Here is a 14270-nt window from a genome sequence, read left to right on the forward strand (position 1 = left end):
TCAGGGGGTATTTTTCTACCGTAATTTTGAAAGAAATTTTTTCCTCTAATACTATAACCTTCATCTCAATCTTATTTCTTCTTCTTCTTTTTTTAATGTTTACTCATTTACTTTCAGAGAGAGAGAGAGAGCAAGACAGCATGAACAGGGGAGGGGCAGAGAGAGAGAGAGGGAGAGAGAGAATCCCAAGCTGGCTTCTCGCTGTTAGTACAGAGCCTGACGTGGGGCTTGATCTCTTAAACTGTGAGATCATGACCTGAGCCGAAATCAGGAGTCAGAGGCTTAACCGACTGAGCCACCCAGGTGCCCTCATGTTATTGTTCCTTCTTAAAAGTTTTTTTTTTTTTTTCACGTTTATTCATTTTTGAGAGAGACAGAGACAGAGCATTAGTGGGGAAGGGGCAGAGAGAGAGGGAGACACAGAATCCAAAGCAGGCTCCGGACTCTGAGCTGTCAGCACAGAGCCCGACGTGGGACTCAAACCCACGAATTGTGAGATCATGACCTGAGCCAAAGTCAGACGCTTAACCGACTGAGCCACCTATGTGCCCCTTATTTTTCCTTCTTAATAGACCTTTTTCCCCACTGTGTTCTCAGGGTCATTTCTCTTCCACTTTTTTCAGGGGGCAGAGAAACAGCTGAAATGTGTTCATACCAAGGTGTCCATAATCGACAAGGATTGTGTCGATCTTGCCAAGACCATTGTGATGTGCTTCCTTTTAACTGGAATCAAGCATTTAGCAAAGGCTTACAGTTAGATAATAATGGCTCTTGAGGCTAACACGCCTTGTGAGCAATAAGCTGACTAGTGTAACAACAAACTTACAGAAAGGAATACAATTTGAGATGGAAAAATAGCCTCCAGAGGAAAGACAAAATGAGGAGCCAAGTACAGCAAAAGAACAAAGAGCTCACCCAGGGAGTCAGCAATCGGGTTGGTGCTGCAGGGCAGAATGGCTCTCCCTGGCCTAATTAGGTTAGACAGACAGGAGATCCTAAAATTGCTGGAGAAGAAGGCCAGGATTGGGCTCAAGAGCCATGTCAATACCTCTAACACTGAACTCACCAAAATCACACAGATCTTATAGAAAATGTTGCACTGAATTGATGGATTTATTAAGCTCCAACCATACTTCCGCTTCACTGTGCAACCTTGGGCAAATCCCCTGTCCTCTTGTAAGGTGCAGATAATGATAATGGCTGCTCTTAACCACTTCATTTGGGGAATTAAATGGAATAGTGCATGTGCACTCACTTTATCAACTCTACAGCACTACACCAAAATGCAAGAATCTATGAGTCCATGGCTGCCTCTACATGGCCACATTGTACAAGTGCTCAAAGAGTACTATATTAGGGACAAAAAATAAAGCCATTTTTATTTGAAAGGAAACAACTGTTTCCTTAAATATTATTATTTTACATGAATTGGACCTCAGGGCACAGAAGGACTTTTTACCAAAGACTGGTGGTAAGGACTCACCTACTTTACCTACAAGTCCAGCCCTAGTCTTTCAAGTCTTATACCGTGAAAGCAAAATAGAAAGAGAATACAGCCTTAATAGAAAGTTGATGATGAATAGCGAAAATGACTTTAAATGTTTCCTAAGGTAGAGTATGAATTCTGCAAATTTAAGTTTAAAAGGCATCATTCTCAGTTGAGGCACCTTAATTTAATTGCTGTGTTAAAAGTTTTTCTCGATATCTGGGGCTCCTGGGAGGCTCAGTCTGTTAAGCGTCCAACTTCAGCTCAGGTCATGATCTCATGCCTCGTGGGTTTGAGCCCCACATCGGGCTCTGTGCTGACAGCTCGGAGCCTGGAGCCTGCTTCGGATTCTGTGTCTCCCTCTCTCTGCCCCTCCCCCACTCGCATCCTCACGCGCGCTCGTGCACGTGCGCGTGCACGCTCTCTCTCAAAAATAAATACACATTAAAAAATTAAAAAAAAAAAAAAGTTTTTCCAGATAGCTATAGGTGTGCTTTATGGAGAAGAAATATTAGTTCTTACCTTTAATAAGTTAATAATATAATAACATTTTAATTCACAGGTTGAGAGTCTTTAATCAGTTAGAGGATGAATTGAATTCTCATGAGCATGAACTATGTTGGTTGAAAGACAAAGCTAAACAAATTGCTCAGAAAGATGTGGCCTTTGCATCTGAGGTCGACAGGGAGATAAACCGCTTAGAGGTCACCTGGGATGATACCAAAAAACTAATTCATGAAAAGTAAGTAAAAATCCTCAGTTGTTGTTTTCAACTTTCTATTTTGTGGCATTGGGCTGTTGTCTGTTGATTTGCGTTGGTGTGATCGAGTTGAGTATCTTTTGCCACCTTAGGTATTCTGTGTCTCTCATACGTTAAAAATTTAGTCCTACAAAACTTTATTGAGGAAGATGTCTTGAAATAACAATGGTAGGTGAAACGTAGCGCTTAAAAGCAGGAGTTGTCAACAATTACAAAGGGCTACTGTGAGAGTCTTAACCTCTGATTTTCTTTTTTTGTTTTGTTTTCCTTGTTTATAATTAAGGTATGATATACGTATAATAAATTTCATCCTGTTAAGTGTATGCCCTTGTATGAGTTTAACACACATTCAGTTTATGATTACACACATACTGTGTAAGTATTACTATGATCAACTCTTGTATAATCATTCCACCACCTGAAAAAATCCTCCTATGTCTCATTGTGATCAACCCGTCCCCCATGTCTAGTCCCTGGCAGCTGTTGATCAGTTTTATGTCTCTGTAGTATTATTTTTCTCAGAATCACATACAAATGGATTTTTTCCAGTTTGGATGATTGTAAATAAAGCATCTATAAACATTCATAGTCAATTGGGTGCATGTGCCTAAGTTTTTACTGCACTTGAGTAAATACCTTCTTTTGCTTAGCATAATGTACATTGTTATGTGTATTAATAACATCTATTCTTTTTTATGGCTGAATAATATTTGATTTAATAGGTGTACCACAGCTTATTCATTCACCAGTTGATGGATATTTGGACTCTTTCCAGTTTAATGACTATCAAAAAGCATCTATAAACATTCACGTTCAGTTTTTTTATGTACATAAGGTTTTTTGTTGTATACTATAGATTATTAACGTAAGCTTTTAGAAAGTTAACTGTGTTGTAAAATTTTATTCCATATGATTGAATATTCTCTTAAATTGTGATTTGTTAGAGATTGCACAGTATTCAATTATAAGAATATATTAGAGTTTATTCAATTAATAGCCTATTTTGGGGACGCCTAGGTGGCTCAGTCGGTTAGGCATCCAACTTTGGCCCAGGTCATGATCTCACAGTTTGTGAGTTAGAGCCCCGCATCAGGCTCTGTGCTGATGGCTCAGAGCCTGGATGGAGCCTGCTTCGGATTCTGTGTCTCCCTCTCTCTCTGCCCCTCTCTAGCTCATGCTCTCTCTCTCTCTCTTTGTCAAAAATAAATAAGCTTAAAAAAATTAATAGCCTATTTTTAACATTTGGGTTATTTCTATTTTTTTCTCCTATTATAAATAATGATGTAAAGAATATAATTTTACCTCAATCGTAGTGTACATCTTTTTCTTTGGAAAAATTCCTACATGTAGAATTGCCTGCTCAGAGACATTTTATACTTATAAACAAAAACTATCTTCTTATTTTCACAATTTTAAGAGGATTCAAATTCAATGAAAATTTATGTCATTGAAATGGAAAACAACATCCTCATGTGTATTTTACTTATTAAGCAGTGTTATTTTGTTTGTTCGGTGTGGGGGTTTTGTTTTATTTTGTTTTGTTTGCTTCCTCTTAATACACACCACTATGATGCAATTAAACAACAAAAAAATTTTAAAAAAAACAAAGATTGTTGGTATCTACATAAGTTTTAGTTGTCAAGAACATATTTTTTCTTGTCATTGAGGTCACATATTTGTTTTAATGACTGTGTGCATTCTTCATTCACTGAAACAATTTGGCCATTAGAGTGAGTTGGCTTGATCAGCACTCCTTTGACCTCAATGGGTAGAAATATGGTTTCCTCTTGATTCCAGCAGCCATCTATGAATACATGTGTGTGGTTACATATCAAGTCCAATCATAGAGAATCCTTCCCTTTCATACATCATAATAAATGATATCTTTTCTTTAATTATTATAGCCAGGGTCAATGCTGTGGACTTATTGACTTAATGAGAGACTATCAGAACCTGAAGTCAGTTGTTTCTAAAGTCCTAGAAAATGCCAACAATGTGCTTGCAACCAGAACTACTATAAAAGATCAGGAGGATCTTAAATGGGCTTTATCCAAGGTAATAATTCAAAATCTATTTCTCTTAGGGGTGCTTGGGTGGCTCAGTCAGTTAAGTGTCCAGCTCTTGATCTTAGCTCAGGTCATGTTCTTGGGGTTTGTGAGTTCGAGCCCTGCATTGACCCTGCTGGCAGTGCAGAGCCTGCTTGGGACTCTCTCTCTCTCTCTCTCTCTCTCTCTCTCTCTCTCTCTCCCCCCCCATCTCAGACTCTGCCCCTCCTCCACTCTCTCTCTAAGTAAATAAACTTTAAAAAAAAGATATCTATATAAGTTTTTTAAAAATGTATTTATTTTAGTAGACTTAGTAGGTCTTATTTTCACTTATAATGAATTCTCTACAAAACTCTTGTCAGTACATATAGAGGTAGAACATTCATGCTGACAAACTCAACTTGTTTTGTTTTGTTTTGTTTTGTTTTGTTTTGTTTTGTTTTGTTTTAGGAATACTGATATCCTAGGATTCTAGCCATTCAAAAAGATATATAGTTCATTCATATCACTGGTTTCCGCATAAGGTCAAACCATGAAATAAATTTCTCAGAGGCAAATGGTTTTGAACACCTGACTTATCGCTGATTATTTTATTAATTAAAGAAACATTTATGTCCACAGCATGAAAGTGTCAAGAATGAAATGTGTAATAAACAGAAAGAATTGGATAACTTTACAAGTAAAGGAAAACAGTTATTATCTGAGCTGAAAAAAATTCACAGTAGTGATTTCAACCTCGTGAAAACAGACATGGAGAGCACTGTGGACAGATGGCTGGATGTAAGATAATCACCTGGATTGTATGAACAGTTTAAATATTCATATTTGTCTATCATATTTGGGGGTAAAGGATTATTCGGGGATGTGAATTTCATCTTTAGCTTTTAATGCTACAGGCAAAATGACATTTTTAAGAAAAACAATATTCACATAAAGTTTAGAATTAGTAAAAAAAGGTTATTTGATTTATTTTGTTAATATTCAGTGGCAGTTTTCTAGAATTTAACTTGGTAGCTTCAATCACAACAAATTTATAACTCCGAATGGTTTTTTTCCCCTCAAAACTCTGAGATTATGGATAAAAATTGAAGAATAATTTATAAATGTCCTACAGAATATTAAACTATAATGTATAATCACTTAGAGTACTAAGACTATATTTGCATTGTATAAATCAGACTTGTAGTTTACATCCTTGGGTATTTGTTCTTGCTCTGTCATTTACTAGTTGTGTGACCAGTGAACAACTTGATCTCTCTGGAACTCTACATCTCAATCCATACATGTTTTACGTTAACTTCCAGCTCAAAAATCTTGTGATTCTGTTGCCTTTCTGTTAACCTACAATGCATTACTATTGATTAAATTACTTAAACTATATTACTAAAGTTAGATATTGATAATTGTGTACTATAATCAAATAATTAGAGAACTGCAGGAAACCTTACTTGCCTCCACTTTAAAAAAAAACAAAACAGGGGCGCCTGGGGGGCTCAGTCGGTTAAGCGTCCGACTTTGGCTCAGATCGTGATCTCACGGTTCGTGAGTTCGAGCCCCGCGTCAGGCTCTGTGCTGACAGCTCAGAGCCTGGAGCCCATTTCAGATTCTGTGTCTCCCTCTCTCTCTGCTCCTCCCCTGTTCATGCTCTGTCTCTCTGTTTCAAAAATAAATAAACATTAAAAAAATTTTTTTAAAAAATAATAAATAAATAAATAAAAAACAAAACATCCTTGGTGTGCCTGGGTGGCTCAGTCAGTTAAGCATCTGACTGGATTTCGGCTCAGGTCATGATCTCACAGATCCTGAGTTCGAGCCCCACATTGGGCTCTGTACTGGCAGTGCAGAGCCTGCTTGTGATTTTCTCTCTCTCTGCCCCTCCCCTGCTCTCTCTCTCTCTCTCAAAATGAATAAACTTAAAAAAAAAAACAAACATACCTAGGGCACCTGGGTGGCTCTGTCAGTTAAGTGTCAGACTTCATCTCAGGTCATGATCTCACAGTTTGTGAGTTTGAGCCCCGTGTCGGGCTCTGTGCTGACAACTTAGAGCCTGGAGGCTCTCTCTTTCAAAAATAAATAGACATTAAAAAAATGTTAAAAAACATTCTTACTACAGGAAGAGTCTTAAGCAATAGTGCTTAACTTTAGACAAAGTTGGTTGTACAAAGTTGGTTGTTGTCCTACATATTTATTTATTCTATAAATATGTTCAAGTCTAATTTATGTCCACTTTTATACTTCAGCATTACAAATAAAAGTGCTTATTGTGTTCCTTTCAAAAATAAGTATAATACTGCCCTAGATGGACCCTTATCCTAGAGAATGTTATATTATTATTGACTTCAATAATCCTGTTCTTAGTTTCCCAACTTACAAATGAAAATCAAATGTCTCAGAAATTCAGTCAACTCTCCCAGTGACAGAAACAATTTATGTAATAGTTAGCATTTATTTGAGTCAAGTGCACGAATTCCCTTATAATAATTTTTGTAAAACTTTGTTTTTCAGTGAGAATATAGTTTTTGATTGAGGAAGCATTGACATTATTTAGCAATTTGGTGAGGCAGGGAGCATCTTAAAGCCTCAGACTAATAGTGACATGGCTTCTGTTTTCTGTCCCAGGTATCAGAGAAAATTGAGGAAAACATGGATAGGCTGAGGGCAAGCCTGACCATTTGGGGTGATGTACTTTCAAGTAAAGACGAGATCGACGGATGGTCAAACAATTCTGTTCCACAGTTGGCCGAAAGCATCAGTAACCTGAATAATAGCGTCAGAGCAGAAGAATTCCTTAAAGAATTTGAGGTAAATTGACCACATCTACATACGTGAGCCTGTGAGCTCATTGACCAGAATACAAGAAAAATGTGTCCTTTTTTAAAAGTTCATTCTTTCTTTCAGAGACGCATATGAATGTTACAAAAGTCGTAACTATCTTTTGCTATTTACTAGAGACTTGACTAGGCAACGGATAAGACTTTTTTTTTCTTTTTTTTTATCACTTCTTAGTTGGACCTCTAAACTTAAAATATTGGTAGAGAAGTAAAAGCCCATAAAATCTATGTTTTTTCCCATTTTTCCATTCATTTCAGACTATGGCACCTTCCTACTGGAAAACCAAATTGAAGGCGTTTGTAATTTAATCATATTTAGATTTTTTTTTCATTCAAACAAGATGTTTACTGAGTACCATGTGCTGAACACTTACCATAGATGCTGGGTTCTTCTACTTTCCCTCTAGAAATGGAAGAAAACTGGAGACGGGAGTGTGACAAGCTTCCCCAGAAAGTGGCCTTTTGAAAAGCTCTTGTCACCAATCTATTTTAAACTTTTTATTTCCATTCTTGCATTCATTTACTTATTCACTCATCAAATTCTTTTTTTTTTTTCTTAATGTTTATTTTTGAGAGAGAGAGACAGACTACAAGCAGGGGAGGGGCAGAGAGAGAGAGAGGGAGTTACAGAATCCAAAGCAGGCTCCAGGCTCCAAGCTGCCAGCACACAGCCCGATGCGGGGCTCGAACTCACAAATTGCAAGATCATGACCTGAGCCGAAGTCTGATGCTCAACTGACGGAGCCACCCAGGTGTCCCCAGATTCTTAACAAGCATGTCAGGCACTCTTTTAGACACTGAGAATAAACAGTAAAACAGACAAAGCCCCTATCCTCATGGCATTTACATTATTTACATAACAGTATGTATGTGAAATGTGCAGTAGTAATTAGGCAGGGATGAACAATGAAGCAAGGTCAGAGGAAATAGTGACAAAAGATAACTTGTTTCATAAAGCATATAGCCAGCTCCTCCCCATGAGGGCAGACCGGTATTCAACATTGCATGCCTGGGTGTTGGTACTGTGCCTGGCACACCGATGGAACATGACAGATAGATGATGAATAACTGCAGTCTGAAAAAATGTAGGTGAATCAACTGTATACCTAGGCTATCTAGCCTTGACGCAAAGAGCTTTCTGGAGAGTCTTAAATCAAACACGTATTTCTAAAGGCAAACAGAAGTAGAGGAAATCAGCCCAACTTCAAGTGCAGTCAGGAGAGTCTCTTAAGATGTTATCTTTGACGTTAAATGAACATTACGGCTCAAACAGTAGTGTATGCCTGAAGAGGGCTTGTACCAGCTCTTAAAAAAATTATCAAAATTTAAAGAATTTCGCAAGCCAGGGTTAAACACAACCATCACGGAAAATTAAATTGTAGATAAATTTACAGTTAATAGAATATAAAATTTATTATACAAATTTATATAATATATAAATTTAATATAAATACATATATTAAAATGAAGCTAATAAATACTTAAAACTTATAACTCTTAATTTCTGTTCTACACACAACTCTTATCTAGGCTCTTGAGTTATGGGTCCCTATTATACCTGCCTGGGGGACATGTGGTAGGATGTTGTACTGTGGGGCAATGCTTCCAACCCCACGTGCGGTGACATCGTGTTGTAGCTCAAAATGGGGGTAACTTTTGCAAGTCGGGGTCTTCCTCTTTTGGGGAGCCAATTATGTAACTGGCACACAGTACACTCCTACTACTGACCTCTGGGATCCAGGAAGCCAGTGGACATCAGCCCCACGTTCAGCGTGTCCGGCTTCAGTCACTCACAGGAGTGGGTTTTTATGTTATTGGCTGTGTGGTATGGCAACGAATACAATCAGTCAAGTGGGCTCAGCCCAGTGCCTCATAGTGAGTTGCTGCTGCAATTCAGGAGAGAAAGTGAGTAAGTGACTAGGTGTGATCTTTTAATTGTTCATCCTGCTCCTGGAGGAAGCCAGTGGGCCTGACAATTAGTTCATCATGTCTTACTGGGTAAGCAGATTGCTTTCTGGGTAAGTAAATTGCTTTCTGGACTGAAAGTTTGTTAGTGTCCCCCGAACACCAAAACATCATATTGAAGTTGAGAGGGATCCTTTATCAAAAGTTCCTTTGTGGCTCCAAATAAATAGTTATGTTTACAAGCATCTAATTTGTTCAGTAATGGTTCTTGACCCATTTTTTTCTTTTTTTGTGTGTGTTAGTGTGGGTGCAAATAAATTAAAAATAAAAAGGAAAAATATAAAAAAAGGCTTTTATTTAAAAAAACATTTTAAAATTTTATTTGAATGTTTCTTATGTATTACATATAGTTCACAGTTAATTAGGCACTCCCAATGTGTATGTGCTTTGAGATCCTTCCTCAAAGGAATTTCTCTGCCGTGGTAGCCAGTGATATTAATGCTAATGAATAAATGACAGTTATTGAAAATCCCCAGTGACTCAAGACTTTTTAGTTAGTGTTTAATTTTTTCCAGGAGCTTTTTTTTTTTTACAGGAAAAGGGGATGGGGAGAAAGTTCTGCATACTCCCTCACACTGGAAGCGAAAGTTAATGATGGCATTTTTCCACATTCGTAAATAATGATAGACTCAGAAAATGAAACAGAGATTTTTTTTTTTTAACCCTGGCTTGAAGTTAGGACATCATGTCAGAGTTAACTCTTGAAATTATTAAATGCTGACTGTAATACGTCAATGTTTGGACGACTTATGCTTTTCGTCTTTGTCTTTTATTTTGGCAGTCTGAAGTTAAAAACAAAGCGTTGAGATTGGAAGAACTTCATTGCAAAGTTAATGATCTTAAAGAGTTAACTAAAAATCCAGAAACACCACCAGACCTTCAGGTAAGTATTCAGTCAGGTTTGTAATAACTACCGTATACTAGACTCAACCTCAAATATAATCTCTAATATAATCGATATGTAATACAATAACAATAAATTTTATATGTCATATATATACAATATATATATTCTCATTATTATCATCATAATTCCAAGAAAAGACACGGCTCTTAACCACATATGGGGGTTAAAACATTAACACCTTTAGAATTCCTTGTGCTAGTATTAATAACACATGTCTGATACACATATTATATTTGTGTTGGAAGTGATTAGCACCCTTTTCCTTACTAAATTTTAGGAGTAGTATCATCCAGCTTGCCTCTTGGACCATTTTACGTCTGGGCAGGAGCAGAAACCACATTTATGAATGTGGATATTCTTCTAATTCAGTTACCCAGTCGTTGGGTTAGGAGACATTGCCATCGCAAACCTCATTTCGGGGCTCCGTGTTCGGCACAGATCCACAGGGAGCACGAGGCAGGCCGGGGTCGACCAGGAAGTCCGAGCTACTTCAGCGAGGGAGCTGTAGGAACAAGTGGGGCGGGGGTCTCTCGGCAGCCAGCACCACAGGCTCCAGGCTAAGTGTTCCGCTGCCTTCCTTTAACCTAAGCGTTTGTTTCTGCCCTCAGGGATTTCCTCTACATTTTCCTTCTTCCTGTTGTGCCTTTGTCCTTTACTTACTGCCTCTTGCTAACCCGTCTGTCATGCTTGACTATACTTACGCTCTGACCTGAGACTGCGTGTCCATCACTTAGCATCACGGGTGGATGATCTACATGTACCAGAATGTTAGAAGTTTCACCTGAGGCAACAAGAGGGAAAGGGTGCTAATAGAAAAGTGAAAAGGAGTGCTTATGCATGTTGCCTGTGTCAAGGATATAAATGGGCATCAGGTGGACTTTTGCAGAGTTAAGATGGAGGCAGGGCCTTGGGAGAGAGCTACCGTTGTCCTCTGCTTTCTCACCATCACCCCCCATCTCAAGGAAGAGGGATCGGGACACCTGTTCCTTACCTTAAAATAAAGGGAAGAGTTTCAGTGGTGTCATCTAGAGAGCATGACATGTGCCCCTGCAGTTGGTGGATGCCAGGGCTACTATCTAATTCCTCCGAGAGACCTTAAGGGTGAGAGCGAGGCTAGCCAACTGCTGATGTGTTTGCCAAAGGAGAAGTGATTATTTTGAGTGGCCTGCATCTCAGAATCATCTGTTGTGTGAATGCCAGAGTGTGACCTCTGGCCCAGAAGTGAATTATCAGAGGAAAGGAAAGGACAAAGCATCAGTGCTTGCATATCTCAGGTTACCTGCGAAGGCTTTCTAGGGAGGAACAGGCCTCAGCAGCAAGGTAAAGAGATGCCCGCAGGCTGTGGAAGGAGAAAGAGCCAGAGAAGAGTGCATTGCTTGTATCTAGACAATGTCAGTGGGAGGTCCCAGCACTGAGAGGAGTCACAGAAAACCCCACAGAGGAAGGCCTGTGACAGGAGAGAATGCTAAATGTCACCTGGCCTAGGAGCACAGATGCCAGCTCACAGTAGTTGTCAAAACTTTCAGAGCCCTTCCCCCACCTCCTGCTTGCCTGCACCTGCAGGGTCAGAAGCTAGAGAAAATGGGGAGATAGAAAAAGAGGCACTTGACACCTTTCTTCAGATGGGCTTCCTATTTGTAGCAGATCTAGGGTAGGGATAAGATAAAAGCTCTAACTTCAAGTTCAATTTGGATTATGAAATGGGCCTAGATGTTTTCATTGTGGAATTGAAAGCATTTTGCAGTTTATCATGATTATAAGTCCTTTTATGATCTGTAGGACCAGAGGAGTCAGGGGCCCTCCTGAAATAAGTCCTTCGGGAGAAGAGAACTAGCTTCACTGAATGCTTTCAAGTGGGAGACAAAAACAAAATTGCTTTATGATAAAATTCTAAAGTGGTGTTTGTTCAGAGTCGTGGTTACATCCGGACATACACATGTGAGTGTTTCTGGAGAAGAATTCAGAACCGGGTTTTAGTCACAAACTTGGTAACTCTGTGTAGGTTTAGCTCTGCTTTTGAAACGTGACCTTCCGTTTTCCTTGGGCCCTCTGTCAAAACTGCCACTTTAACATCCACTGTCAACTGTAAATACGTACTGTTTCCATTTTCCCGTCACTTAACATGTTTGACCCCTTGCACCCACTGGTTTTCCTTCTTAGAAAAGTTGAATTAGCCTCCATGGTTAGGTTGATGTGTTTTTGACAGTTAAGCTGCACAGGAACAGAATTGCTACCCAATGAGTGTCCTGGTCACCACAGATTTTAATGAAATCCTACTTTATGTTTAGTTTATAGAAGCAGACTTACGGCAGAAACTGGAGCATGCCAAAGAAATTACCGAAGAAGCAAAAGGAACCTTGAAAGAGTTCACCACTCAGAGTACACAGGTGGAGAAATTTATCAATGATATAACAAGCTGGCTCACAAAAGTAGAAGAAGCGTTGATGAACTGTGCTCAGACGGAGACATGGGAAGGACTGAAAAAAGTAAAGGTAGGTAATAACCTATCATGAAGCATTTATACTTCCAATGGTCATATTGGTTCTCCTATTTTGTGGTGACTGGAATGAAAATAAAGACTCTGCTCTCAGTTACCTATATTAACATCAGGCCGACTAACTCATTGGATACAGCAAAGTAAGTTAACAGGTAGAGAAATGAATGCAGGTAGTAGGAAATTGAAGATGAATCATCTAAAAGCAGAAAGCATGCTTTACTTACTGTAGGGCCTGCTCATAAGCTATGCTTGCCAATATGTTTCTTTAGTAAAAGAGTAGAGCCTGTAGAAGACCTGTTCAAATTTCCATGAATTTTTCAAATTTGAATGCAGAGTAGTTTTTCATTACTTAATTATTTTTGTTGGTCAGTATGACTGCTTTTATCTAGAGAAGGATATATTAAAAAAAAAACACAAACAACAAAAACAAAAAACCAACAGTCGAGAGAACATTCTACTTCCATGTCATCTGTCCATAGAGATAATATTACTGATCAACTGTCTGTAAAGCTTGTGAGTTGAGTTGACTGTTTCACATATGTGATCTGTTCTCTTGAACATATTTTCTTACTGTACTTAAGACTAAAGAGATGTATTTTAAAATTAACTACTGGTGCTTTTCCTGTGGCCTGTGAGCCTAAAACAAAGCCCTAGTAGTCCACTGAAGAATGTGAACTTAGGGGGTGACTCCATTAATAGTTTCTAATCAACTGACTAAACCCAAGATCATGGGCTGGAATCCCTAAGAACCTATTCAATTTGCTTGGAATCCTAGACCATAATCCAAATGCTACTACCTCTCAACCGCTGTTTGCACTTGTTCCCAAAGAGAACTGGGCAAAATTCTGAGTCAACACAGATCTATTACAAATACTGAAAAAAAAAAAAATCCCACAAAAATGCATACGTTACTGAGTGTATTTCAACAGCATCAGTTTCCCAAAAAAAGTACCATAGTGGAATAGATGGAATATTTCCCTTGAATGTGATGAATATCCTTCATGGCATTTGTTTATTCTGTAGGAAATACAAAAGGAACTTCAAAGTCAGCAAAGCAACATCAGCTCCACCCAAGAAAATCTCAATAGCTTGTGCCGCAAGTACCATTCCATTGAGCTGGAGAGCTTGGGCAGTGCTATGACTGGGCTGATAAAGAACCACGAAGCTGTGAGCCAGTTGTGCTCCAAAACACAGGCCAGCCTTCAGGATTTTCTGGAGAAGCACTTCAATGGTGAGCTCTGACAAGCCTTTGCATGAGTAGTTTGTTTATAAGAAAGAATCCAAACCAAATGCTGCCTAGAAACTGCCAGCAATAGTTGGAAAAAGCTTTCCAGCAGAATATCATTTTAAATTCATTTGTATGTCCAGATTTGAGCAGTGAAAGTGTTGTGCTTGGGCTGTAGCCATAATTCTTCCTCTTTCTCCTCAAGAAAGTAGGGATTCACCATTTTCAGGATTCTGAAACTCATCTGGATTTTCTACATATAGCTCATTTGGGTGGAAAATTACTTCCACTGCTATGATGAAGTAACACAATAAACTTGGATATTGGGCCATGAAACAGTGGTAGCCATGTAATTCGGGAAATTGCCGGTCAGAGGTCCCTGACTCGGCTTCCCACCCAGCTGTGTCTTTGCACTGATGAAGATGTGAAATGACTCTAAGTCAGCTGGGTGGAGAGAGGACACGGTTCCTTCCTTTGCCATAAAAATGGCTTCAACACCCCTAGAGCCTTTGCCCCTTTGCTCTCTTACATATTCAGACAATTATTTATCTTCC

General features: G+C 38.8%; 1 protein-coding gene across 2 annotated transcripts in view; it reads left to right on the forward strand.

Moving 5' to 3' along the window:
- Positions 1-14270, forward strand: part of SYNE1 (spectrin repeat containing nuclear envelope protein 1) — a 473246-nt gene that overhangs the window by 209999 nt on the left and 248977 nt on the right. For both annotated transcript variants that reach the window (XM_047102923.1, XM_047102922.1), the window contains exons 40-46: positions 2049-2228; positions 4151-4301; positions 4913-5071; positions 6911-7093; positions 9869-9970; positions 12283-12486; positions 13515-13722. In XM_047102923.1, the coding sequence (XP_046958879.1) occupies positions 2049-2228; positions 4151-4301; positions 4913-5071; positions 6911-7093; positions 9869-9970; positions 12283-12486; positions 13515-13722 (1187 nt within the window). The remainder of the gene's footprint in view (positions 1-2048; positions 2229-4150; positions 4302-4912; positions 5072-6910; positions 7094-9868; positions 9971-12282; positions 12487-13514; positions 13723-14270) is intronic.

Source organism: Lynx rufus, unplaced genomic scaffold (genome assembly GCF_022079265.1).
Source record: "Lynx rufus isolate CCGP_SWC_20201006 ecotype Redwood Valley unplaced genomic scaffold, mLynRuf1.p SCAF_6, whole genome shotgun sequence".
Taxonomy (NCBI): domain Eukaryota; kingdom Metazoa; phylum Chordata; class Mammalia; order Carnivora; family Felidae; genus Lynx; species Lynx rufus.